The sequence below is a fragment of the Lucilia cuprina genome, chromosome 3 (assembly GCF_022045245.1).
Source record: "Lucilia cuprina isolate Lc7/37 chromosome 3, ASM2204524v1, whole genome shotgun sequence".
In the NCBI taxonomy this organism is placed as follows: Eukaryota; Metazoa; Arthropoda; class Insecta; order Diptera; family Calliphoridae; genus Lucilia; species Lucilia cuprina.
In genome coordinates, this window is record NC_060951.1 from 51,769,534 (window position 1) to 51,782,702 (window position 13,169).

General features: G+C 29.7%; 1 protein-coding gene across 13 annotated transcripts in view; it reads left to right on the plus strand.

The window, feature by feature from the left end:
• The window catches only part of LOC111680926 (protein sidekick), a 204,845-nt gene extending 192,660 nt beyond the window's left edge, over positions 1 to 12,185 (plus strand). For 3 of the 13 annotated variants that reach the window (XM_046946399.1, XM_046946406.1, XM_046946407.1), the window contains 9 exons: positions 8 to 436; positions 2,900 to 3,097; positions 4,079 to 4,096; positions 4,216 to 7,440; positions 7,504 to 7,782; positions 8,120 to 8,143; positions 8,326 to 8,646; positions 8,711 to 9,045; positions 9,537 to 12,185. In XM_046946399.1, the coding sequence (XP_046802355.1) occupies positions 8 to 436; positions 2,900 to 3,097; positions 4,079 to 4,096; positions 4,216 to 7,440; positions 7,504 to 7,782; positions 8,120 to 8,143; positions 8,326 to 8,646; positions 8,711 to 9,045; positions 9,537 to 9,779 (5,072 nt within the window). In that variant the 3' untranslated portion in view covers positions 9,780 to 12,185. The remainder of the gene's footprint in view (positions 1 to 7; positions 437 to 2,899; positions 3,098 to 4,078; positions 4,097 to 4,215; positions 7,441 to 7,503; positions 7,783 to 8,119; positions 8,144 to 8,325; positions 8,647 to 8,710; positions 9,046 to 9,536) is intronic. The other 10 variants (XM_046946405.1, XM_046946410.1, XM_046946411.1 and 7 more) reach the window with 7 other exon arrangements.
• Positions 12,186 to 13,169: the final 984 nt, after the last annotated feature.

The following is a 13,169-nucleotide window of genomic DNA, read 5'->3' on the forward strand; positions in this document are numbered from 1 at the left end:
TATATAGTGCGCACACAAATCATACAGCCACCAGTTGACACTACAGTTCTTTTGGGCCTAACCGCATCGTTGCAGTGTAAAGTCTCTAGTGATCCAACAGTACCGTATAATATCGATTGGTATCGCGAAGGTCATCCAACAGCCATTAGTAATTCTCAGCGCATTGGTGTACAATCGGATGGCACTTTAGAGATACAAGCTGTAAGAGCTTCGGATGTTGGCACCTATTCATGTGTCGTAACCTCACCGGGTGGCAATGAAACGCGGTCGTCACGTTTAAGTGTCATTGAACTGCCATTTCCACCAGCTAACGTAAAGGCAACACGTCTAGAGACACCCGAACAACGAGCCATAAATGTATCATGGACACCGGGTTTTGATGGCAACAGTCCAATATCCAAGTTTATCATACAAAGGCGTGAAGTATCCGAATTAGGTAAGTTAGTTTTTGGTTGTTTCCTTTTTTTAATTTAATACTTTTGTCATCATCATGCTGTTTGCATGAGTCTTTGTCTGTATGTGAATTAGTGTGTGTCTGTTTGTCGTATGTGAAAATTGTTACTGAATAACGATAGCTTTTTTATTATGTCATTAGCCTTTTTACTTTTGCTTTTAAAAGGATAATAAATATGTACAGTATTACATGCCTACAATTTAAATTTACAGATAACAAAAACTTTATTTTCGTTCTTTTTTACTTTTAAACATACGTTTAGTGAAAATATAATATGTTTTTAGTATGATGTTTAAAATTAACATTATTATAGTAATATATTTTGTGTTATATTGTTGCAAGATAATATGTAACACATAAACTATAAAAATTTACATTTTCCAAAATAAAAGATTAAACTTTTGCTAGCTTATTTTTGTACCAGTTTACAAGTTTGCCCAGTAGTAAAAGTAGCAATCTCAACTATATTTTCAAAACTAGATATTTTTTAGAAAATAATAAGGAGTATATTATTAACAGAGCTAACTATGTCACGATAGAACCTAAACGGCAGGATCTTGAGGGCAATAAATTGAGAAAATTATTTTAACGTTCATGACAAACAAAAAAATGTTTTTACAAAATTTAATGAGAATTTGTTCACATATGATTTAAACCACTAATACTAATGAATTTTAAGATAATATTCGACGATAATAAAATTCTCCAGAGTTGAATTCATAATTCCACCAAACCATAGAAATAACATCGATTTCTATATAACATATAACATTCATTCGGATTATATCATACATTTAATAAAAAAATTTTCAATATTTTTTATTTTATTAGTAATTTATACTCAAAATTATGTATTTTAATAAATCGTAGTTTTTTTAGATTTCTGTCAATTTTGCAAAAAAGTCAAAATTTTTTTTATCCTGGAAATGAAACTATTATATATTTTTTATAATTATAAATCACTGCTATACAAAGATATATGTATAATTTCATTGTGTGTAGTAATTTTCAATAAATGTTGTATTAAATGTGTAAGCATGTAATGTGTGGAATGTACTTATTTGTGGTTATAAGCAATAACAGCCTAAATCGTCCTAAAAACAAGTTGAAGGCTACTTTAAATAATAACGTTCAAACTTGCAACTAGTATTATCACCTTATTTTGTAAAGACTTCACCTTGTGTTGAAAATATTTTCATTATATGAAAAATTAAGTGGAGTAAGGGAAGGGATTAACACAATAACCCTAAACCCTACGTTCCCACGTCAATTGGATCTCCGTCCGAAACGTCCCGATTCTCAATCGACCAAAGATTGTCAACTCAACAACAGCTGTATCAACCGGAAATTTGTTCCCCAGGGAAGAACATCCAGTTACTGCCAACCTGTTACAACAACACAATAGCCCCCTTTAAGATAGTTTGATCGTTCCAATATTATAAAATCAGTAAATCTCACTGTTTTAGATACTTGGTAACTGGCCAACTAAATACGAGGTACAACCCATTACGGGTTTAAAAATCTTAAAAAAATTGCGTTTTTTACAACATTATTACATTTATGTGAAATCCATTTTTTTTTTCTAAAGAATAATAAATGCAAAAATAAATTCATCGACTTAGGATGTTATTGCTTGTAACCAGCGATTTATAAACATGTAAGTTTGCTTGAAATCAGTTTATTTTTACAACCAACAAAGTTGGAAAAACAAAATTGTATGTTTATTTATTGTTTAGAGTTTCATTTAACAAACAATAGAAAACTATACAACAACCATTTATTAGAGCCTTATTTTGTGTGCGCCTATTTTCACAAAAAATAAAAACCAAACACAAAACAATAACTACAACAACATTTCTCACCAAAAATTATTTTTTTTTCTTTCTTTTTTTCTCTCGTTTCGTTACTTTTTTTGTTAACATTTTGGTTTTACTGCAACAAAAAATAAATAAAAACCAAACATAAAAAAATATGCATAACACATACTGCAAAACATTTTCATAATATCAACACGAACCAACCAAACAACAACTTGGAACGGCTGCTTCTGGTTATTCAACTCTTTCTAAACTGACCCACAAAATAAATAAAAAAATAAATCACTACCACCCAACCTTCATTTACTACAACACTTTATGTATGACCTTTCCAACAAACAAAATTTTAATCTATATTTTATTGTTTCAAATTTGATTGTCTTCCTTTAAATAACAATTTGTTTGTTTGTGTTTTTTTTTTCTTTTTGCAAACTGCTTATGATTTATTATCCTGTTGTTCGATTAAAATTCACTTTTATTTTAAATTGTACTTTTGCACGGTTTATTGCTTAAAATTGTTTTAAAATTTTACAAATTCCCTTTTATTACTATTACTATTCCCATTTCCTGTTATCCTATTCCTATATCTAAATAAAAATTGATTTTTCAAATTCATTAACATCATCAGAAAAATTCGTAGGTCCTGTTCCAGATCCTCTATTAAATTGGATTACCGAACTAAGTAATGTATCGGCGGAACATCGTTGGATTTTATTACGCAATTTAAAAGCAGCAACTGTTTATCAATTTCGCGTTAGTGCTGTGAATCGAGTTGGCGAAGGTTCTCCTTCGGAACCAAGTAATATTGTGGAATTGCCACAGGAAGGTAAGCTTATTATGTCAATTGTTTTATTTTCATCTATGTATTGCATATAATTTGTTTTTAATTTAGCTTTTGTATATATTATTTTATTAAGTTTTTAGTATTATTTTATGTTCATTTAACTGTTGTAAAGTCAAGTTTTTTGATACACGTAACTGGACTTTAAGTTACACTGAATTTTTTTAAAATGATGTGACTTTATTCTAAACATTGTCATATAAAATGTCACGTTTTAAAACTATTTTAGTTACTGTAAAAACGGTTTAGAATAAAAGATTATGAAAAGATAATAGCTCTTAGTGTCCAGCTTAAATATTTAAAAAAAGTCGAAACCCAGAAACCTAAAGTTTTGATATGTTCTAAACTTTGGTTCTGAGGCCATTATCATTATCACACCTGGATTTAGAGATATCATGAAGTTTGGAACATCGCCGTTTTTGGCAATATTTGGTAGCGCGATAACTCCTTCATTTCAAAAGTTGTTTATATCCTATAAAAGTCAATTAATTTTTTTGTTGGTCGATGTAATTCGATATATAAATTTGTATTATAATTGTACTATGTTACGCATTAAGACTTCGTTTTCAAATTTAAGTTTAAATGCCGAGAAGACAAAAACAACATTCCATATTAATTTTCAATAATTCTTAAAAATTTTCTCTAACTTTTTAAAATTTAAATATTTAAGTTGCAATAACATTAAACATGTTTATTAATTTTAACAGAAAATTGTATAAATATCTTGCAAAATTTATCTTCCACTCCATGGAACCTTAAAAATTGTGAAAGAGTACTTTATCGCAAAGATCCATTTAGTTCCTTTTGTTTGTCTTCCTAATTTTTTTCATCATAATTTTATCATCTTATTTTATTTTCAAAATAAAAACTATTAAATAGTAAAATAAAACCTAACTAATGCTAAAATATAAATTCCTTTTATCTGTATTCCGTGCACTGGCTCTGTGGTATTTGTAAAATATGTAGAATTACCGCTACACCGAGGTACATATTGTAAAAATATAATTACATTTTTATTACGAAAAAGCTTGTACAATTAGTAAAAAAACACCCAATTACATAAATAAAAACTAATTTCTATAAAATCTTTTTGAAATATTTAGCTCCCTCTGGACCTCCAGTTGGATTTGTGGGTTCAGCTCGTTCACAATCGGAAATTATAACTCAGTGGCAACCGCCTTTGGAAGAACATCGTAATGGTCAGATTTTGGGTTATATTATACGTTATCGTTTATATGGTTATAACAATGTTCCCTGGATGTATCAAAATATTACTAATGAGGCTCAGAGAAATTACTTGATTCAAGAATTGATAACCTGGAAGGACTATGTGGTACAAATTGCTGCCTACAATAATATGGGTGTTGGTGTTTATAATGAAGGTGCTAAGATTAAAACAAAAGAAGGTGTACCCGAAGCTCCGCCTACAAACGTTAAGGTTCAAGCTATTAACTCAACTGCTGTTAGAGTTACTTGGACACCCCCAAACCCTCAACAAATTAATGGTATAAATCAAGGCTATAAAATACAAGCTTGGCGTTATCAAGCTATAGACGGTGAAGACCGGGAAATTGAGGAAAGAATGATAACAGTACCACCTAGTTTGCTAGATCCCTTAGCGGAACAGACGGCTATACTCAATGGTTTAGAGAAATATCAAGATTATAATATAACTGTTTTATGTTTTACCGATCCAGGCGATGGTGTGAGAAGCTTCCGTGTACCCGTTAAAACTAAAGAAGATGTGCCAGATGAAATAACGGCTTTACATTTTGATGAAGTTTCCGATAGATCTGTAAAGGTTTTATGGGCACCACCGAAAAATATTAATGGCATATTGACGGGTTATACAGTTCGTCATCAGGTTAAAGATCGCCCCGAAACTATGAAGTCAGTAAACCTTACTGCTGAAGACACACAATTAGTGGTGAATCAATTACAAGCTACTACCCATTATTGGTTTGAAATAAGGGCTTGGACTCGCATTGGAGGTGGTCCTCCTAAAACGGCTACTATACAATCTGGTGTTGAACCCGTCCTACCTGAACCTCCTACAAATCTAGCTCTATCTAATATTGAAGCCTTCTCTGTGGTTTTGCAATTTACCCCAGGTTTTGATGGTAACTCCTCGATAACTAAATGGAAAGTGGAGGCTCAAACGGCTAGAAACTTAACATGGTTTACAGTTTGCGAAATATCTGATCCAGATGCAGAAACTTTAACTGTAACCGGTCTTACTCCATTTACCCAATATCGTCTGCGTTTAAGTGCTACCAATGTAGTAGGTACGTCAAAAGCTTCAGAACCTACCAAAGATTTCCAAACTATTCAGGCCCGACCAATGCATCCACCATTTAATGTGACAGTAAGAGCTATGTCAGCCACACAGTTGAGAGTACGTTGGATACCTTTACAACAAACTGAGTGGTTTGGTAATCCACGTGGTTATAACATTACTTATAAGCAAATTGAAAGCGAAAACAGAATTATACCCAAGAGTGTGCTTATAGAAGACCACACTGCCAACTCTCATGTTTTGGAAAGTCTAGAAGAATGGACGGTTTATGAAATAGTCATGAATGCTTGTAATGATGTGGGTTGCTCACGTGATAGTGCAACTGCTGTAGAAAGAACTCGAGAGGCTGTACCATCATATGGACCCTTGGATGTTCAAGCCAACGCTACATCATCCACCACCATTGTAGTTAGATGGGGTGAAGTGCCGAAGCAACATCGTAATGGACAAATTGATGGTTTTAAAGTGTTTTACGCTGCTACAAATCGTGGTGGCCATGTTTTACATAAAACCATATCAAACAATAGTTCATTTACAACAACCTTGACAGAATTGAATAAATTTGTTATATACCACATACAGGTGTTGGCATTCACAAGACTAGGAGATGGTGCCTTAAGTACCCCACCCGTTAGGGTACAAACATTCGAAGATACTCCAGGTGCCCCCTCGAATGTTAGTTTTCCAGATGTATCATTTTCAACGGCGCGCATTATTTGGGATGTTCCTGAAGATCCAAATGGTGAAATTTTAGCCTATCAAGTTACTTACTCATTAAATGGTAGCTCGAATTTAAACTATAGCAGAGAATTTTCACCATCCGATCGTACCTTCCGCGCTACCCAACTTTTAGCAGAACGTTATTATATATTTAGTGTTACAGCTCAAACAAGATTAGGATGGGGTAAAACCGCCTCGGTATTAGTTTATACAACAAATAATCGGGAGAGACCACAGCCGCCCTCAATGCCTCAAATATCTAGATCACAAATACAAGCTCACCAGATAACATTTAGCTGGACACCAGGTAGAGATGGTTTTGCACCTTTAAGATACTACACTGTACAAATGCGTGAAAATGACGGACCCTGGAGTCTTTTACCGGAGCGGGTGGATCCTACACTAACTTCGTATACCGCTACAAATCTAAAACCTCATACCACTTATCAATTTCGTATACAAGCCACCAATGATTTGGGACCATCTGCATTTAGTAGAGAAAGTATTGTAGTTCGTACTCTATCTGCAGCTCCTTCGGTTTCAGTTACCAATCTTAAAGTTGTTCCCATAACTACTACATCAGTGCGGGTACAATGGAATGCTTTAGAAACATCTATGTGGAATGGTGATGCCACTACCGGAGGATATCGTATACTCTATCAGCAACTCTCAGATTTTCCTACTGCCTTGCAAACTACTCCCAAAACAGATGTTATGGGTATTAATATTAATTCGGTAGTTTTATCCGATCTTCAGCAAGATCGTAATTACGAAATAGTTGTGCTACCATTTAATTCCCAAGGACCTGGACCAGCTACTCCACCTGTAGCAGTATACGTAGGAGAAGCTGTACCTACAGGGGAGCCAAGAGCAGTAGATGCCGCCCCAATTTCTAGTACTGAAGTACGTTTAAGATGGAAACCCCCTAAGCAAAGTATGCAAAATGGCGATCTCTTGGGTTACAAAATATTCTATTTAGTAACAGATTCTCCGCAAGAACTAGAGGATGGTAAAACATGGGAAGAAGAAATTGAGGTAGTTTCGGCCACAGCTACTTCTCACAGTTTAGTGTTTTTAGATAAATTTACTGAGTATCGTATACAAATATTAGCATTTAATCCAGCTGGTGATGGACCTAGATCATCACCTATTACCGTCAAAACACTGCAAGGTCTACCAAGTGCTCCACAAAATTTAAGATTTGAAGATATTACAATGCAATCTTTAAAAGTTTCCTGGGATGCACCCAAATTTAAAAATGGAGAAATTTTAGGATATTTAGTTACATACGAGACTACAGAGGAAAATGAGAGTAAGTTTTAGTATTCAAACTCAATTAAAAGAGATTTCTCTAATACCTTTCTTTTTGCTACAGAATTCAGTAAACAAGTTAAACAAAAAGTTTCTGGTACCAGCTTAATGGTACAAAATCTGGAAGAAGAAGTAACCTATACATTTACCGTCCGTGCACAAACTATTGATTATGGACCAGCAGTTAGTGAGAATGTGACAACTGGTCCTCAAGAGGGTTCTCCGGTAGCACCTAGAGACTTAATATTATCTAAAACGTTATCCAGTGTAGAAATGCACTGGTTAAATGGACCATCAGGTCGTGGACCCATATTGGGTTATTATATTGAAGCTAAAAAACGAGGTGAGTATTTTATATTGTTTTATAGGGATATATTTTGGAATTTGGCTTAATTTTATGGTTTATTTTTAAAATAACAAATGATTTTATTACATATTCGATAAGTTGTATATCATTTATTTTGTTTTTACTAATTAGTTAATACATATTTTACTTTTACGTTGGTTACAAAAACAAATTATGGAATCAAGTTTTTTATATTTGGAATTTTTATCTATTTATAAAACTTTTAAAATGCTGGTTGTTGGTTTTTTATTTATTTTCTTAAAACCTTTTATTTCTTCCTATTTCTAAATTTAACTTTGGTGTGCTGAACTAAAAATTAAACCTGCTTTTATAGAAAGAGGAGAACCATCATTTATTTGTAAGTATTGGTCTCGAAACGGAATATTATTTGTAGTCTATTAAAAACCATAATCCAAGTATTTTTATATAGCTAAACCAATTTTGAACTAATAATCTAATCCTTGTAGTTGGCCTCATTAACTAATAAATTTTATCACTTCTAACAATTTTTTATTAATATACATTTTTCCCTTTACTTAGACGACTCCCGTTGGGAGACTATTACGAAAACGACCACCGGCACAATACAGGACTTTACGGTCAGTTATCAAAGTTTGTTGCCATCCACTGCCTATACATTCCGCGTTATTGCATATAATCGTTATGGAATATCATTCCCCGTCTACTCAAAGGATTCCATATTAACACCATCCAAATTACATTTGGAATATGGTTATCTGCAGCATAAACCTTTCTACAGACAAACATGGTTTATGGTTGCTCTAGCTGCCACATCTATTGTTATAATCATTATGGTTATATCGGTATTATGTGTTAAGAGCAAAAGTTATAAATATAAACGTAAGTGTTCAAAAAAATAACCAAATTGTTAAGTGCAACTAGAGTTTCCACATTTATATTTCAGAAGAAGCTCAAAAAACTTTAGAAGAATCTATGGCCATGTCAATTGATGAGCGTCAGGAGTTAGCTTTAGAATTATATAGATCAAGGCATGGTGTAGGTACTGGTACTTTAAATAGTGTCGGTACTTTAAGCAGAGGTACTTTGGGTACTATGGGACGTAAAGCAAATAATCGTCCGCCACCTAATATACAATTGGGTAAAAGTCCTCCACGACCTTCACCTGCCTCAGTTGCTTATCATAGTGATGAAGAAAGTCTTAAATGTTATGATGAAAATCCTGATGATAGCAGTGTTACAGAAAAACCATCAGAAGTTAGTTCATCGGAAGCATCACAGGTAAGTTAAAAAATATAATTATTATAACTTATATAATTAGCTTAAAAAGCTTTTATTGTGAAAAATTACTTTAAAAGAGTGAAATGTAGCTAAAAATTAACTGTTTTGTGCATTTATAGTTTTTACTTTAGCTTAATATATATCAAGGAATTTTCAAGATATAACAGAAGTTAAATATTTATTTTGTAGCCAATATAAACGTATTTCAGGCGATGTAAAATAAATTTAATAAACAAAATCGACATCGCGCTGTTATAACGCAATTAGAAGCCAATTTTTAAGGTCAAATTCGAAAATCTTGAAAATTTACTTTTTTTTTAAGACATAATATTGTTTTAACATAACTTTGAATTCTCGAACATTAGTTTTATTAATGAATGCAAAATTTTAGACTAATCGACCAATTTTTAAATTCTTCTAGTATAAAAAAATGTGTTCTTTTTGTAAAAAACTTGAAAATATTAACGCAAAAATTTCTTTTTATTTTCTAGCATTCGGAAAGTGAGAATGAAAGCGTACGCTCAGATCCTCATTCATTTGTCAATCACTATGCTAATGTTAACGATTCCCTGCGACAGTCGTGGAAAAAACAAAAACCTGTACGCAATTATTCCAGTTACACAGACTCTGAACCTGAAGGTAGTGCAGTGATGAGTCTCAATGGTGGTCAAATTATTGTTAATAATATGGCCAGATCGAGAGCACCACTGCCTGGTTTCTCATCTTTTGTCTGACAATCTACAGAGTTTTAAGTATAAACATACGTACATATAAAGATGATATGTACGTATATTTTGTTATCGATTAAATTTTATTTCTAAAAACAAACACACATACACATCCATACATAAAATAATTACAAATCATTAAGAGAGAAAACAAAAACAAAAATCATATTCTATTTATAAGTGAAAAAATTAAATGAAATTGTCTGCCTATTTATTTTTAGTGTTTAATTAGTATTTAACCTAAGAGATCTAACGAAATTATTAGTTTTATCTATAAGTAACACAAAAAAACGATAAACTGATTAAATATGTAGTATACATTAAAGTATATGTATGTAATAATTATGGTACCAGATAATAGCATTCATCTACTTATTTCCATTATTTTTTTAATTAATTTTATTAAATGTTTTTATAAGTTCTCTTTTTGTAAAACTATGTAGGTACATACATGTGTAATTATAGTTAAAATTTTAAGTAAACTGTACTATGACAAAGTTCAAATTTGAAAAATTTTAAAAGCTATTCTAAATGAATCAAATGATGAATAACCTTTCATAAGATTATTTGTTAAATAAAAAAATAAGCTTCATTTAATAGCTTTTAAAAGTGAAAGACAAAACTTTTAACGCTTAATTGTATTATATATTTATGATATAAAAATACGTACGTTTAAATTGACCTATTTAGAAATGTGTTCATATTACCCCTAATTGACCCTAACTAAATTAGTTTAGGGAAAAAGTAACATTTTGACATGAATGCAAATTTGTAAAGTATTATTCTAGAAAATTAAAATTTTATATTAAATTAGAATTCTGTTATTTTTTTTTTTACATAAAAAATATTCAGATTTCAAATTAGAAGATTTTATTACAAATGAATATTGCATGTACATGTTATAAATATATTTTGCTAAATACAATACCAATCTAAAGGAATAAATTAATGTGAGAACTAAACAATAAAACCTCTACCAATCATTTTAATTAAAAATCACATAATAGATATAGAGGAAAAATTTCAGGTTTTGTTTTATATTAATTTATTTTAGAACATGTGCAACCAGAACCACATTACATTCTTTAAAAGCAACCTTTAAACTAGTAAAGTTGTACAATTAGTTGTGGAACCCATTATATGAAATATTGACACTAATTATACATTGATTCTAAACAACAGCTAGTTTCGTAATTTTTATTAAAAAATGTCAAAATTAAATAAATAACTGATTCCAGAACCGTACCATAGAAAGAATATCATTGACTCTATTACTATTCAAACTAATATCTATCAAAACTATAAACTAAAAGAAATTGATTTTTCCCTACAATTCGCATTTTTTTAAGACAAAATTTTAAGTAGCAATTTGAAGATAGTTTTGCCGAAAAAATGTTTGAAATTGTTGAGATATATTTTATATTTGCAAAAATATCTTCTGTTGAAGTTTTTTTGCCGCAAAAGATGTTATCAAAATAATTGAATTTTAAAGCATATTTTGGTAAATATAAATCGTATAAAAATTACAAATACAATTTTTAAGATAGAAATATTACACATAAAATAAAGTTTACATCACAGATGAATATATTGCCATCAAAAACTAATTTTCATCCAAATCTAATAAAGAGTTATGAATATATAGTTCCAGAAAATATACAAAACTTTAGCAATGGTTCTCAATAGGAATTTTATATGAATAAACTATAAATTGTATATTCAATAAAAATTTAAGACTAATTTTGATATTTTACTCTAAACTTAACTAGTTTAGTTATGGTCTTTTAAAAGCGGTTAAAAACAATAAATAAGTTAAATGAATAAAAACCCTCTTCTAGCTTTAGCCTTCAAAACATTTTTATCCTTCAAAATAGCAATAAGCATCAAAATATATCCATTTCTTTATTTCATATCGGTCAAAGAATTGTATTCAACTGAAAAAAGGAAATATTTTAGTATTTTTATTCTTCAGACAAAGAAAATGGCAATTTTTAAGTATTTAAAACGATCAGATGTTTATATAAATGTTTAAATAAAAAATTTGCAAAAATCCATAAACAAAAGCAAGAAAGGGTTTAAATATTACATGTAGTGTCGCTATTGTAACGTATACAATTTTAACTTATATGTTTTTGAATTTTAATTTATAGAAAATCCCCAATAAAAAAAAACGATAAAAAATATAGCAATCACTTTGAAATTGTTTACATTATAGAGATTCGCAGTTATATTGGACATTAGCACATTAAATATTATACATATGTATGTATTACCGAAATAACCGTTAAGCATAATTTTGGGACTTAATAGAGTTGAATTCAGATTGAAAGTCCTACAACTATGTCAACTAATTTTAAAATAATATTATATTATATAAAAAGAGTGTGTGATCAATTAAACTGCAAATTCACTCAAAAGAAAAAAACCTAAATAAATGTGTATGTATATGTTTAAACTACATTTTCAAACTTGTGATAATAGTACTTTTCTAAAACCCCTGAAAAAAAAAATTAACTTTAAATAAAAATATTCTTTGTAACCCTTTTATCATAATTTTTATTTAATACAACACTTCTTTTTTTAGTTTTGCTTGTAAATTTTATTTTTAGATTTAAGATATAAACGACCATGAAAATCTCATTTATTTTTTCTTCTATTATTTTAAGTATTTTTTTATAAAAGAAATGTAAATATTTTTAAATGTATTTAATAATTAAACAATTTTTTACGGAAAATCCCACACAAAGTGCAGCTAAAATAATTTTAAAAATTACGTTTAATATTTTTGTATTTATTCTTTATTTAAAAAAAATCAAGTGCTTTTCATATAATCAATGCCTTTTTAGTTAGTTTTTATGATTATATATTTTTATTATTTTTTCTAAAAATAGGCCATAATTTAAAACGCAATGTAGTCTCATTAATAGATTTTTTTAATTTTTATAAAGAAAAATAAATAAACAATTAAAATGAGTCTACAGACTGATTACTGTATGTATTTTAAATAATAATGTGTAAATGTAAAGTGCAACCATTTGTTAGTATAATTTTATATTTTAAAATTTCTTATTAACTACTTACAGCTAAATTGCTCAAATAAATAAAATTACTTGAAGTTCTTTTTATTTTATTTAACCCAACTTTAAGTAAAATTTAAAATTAACATTATTTTTTCTTTAATCTAATTAATAAGTTTTCATAGTAAATAAAAAAGTAATTTAATGTAAAGAATAAGTATTAAAAAACTGTACTTGAGAAAAAAATGAAATAAAAACAACTGATATACATATAGATACGTATGTACTGCTTTGTTTTTTACTTTATTTATTTATGAATAAATCTATTTAATAATATATCGTCGTTTTTATGAGACCTTAGGACATTAGCTACTATTCA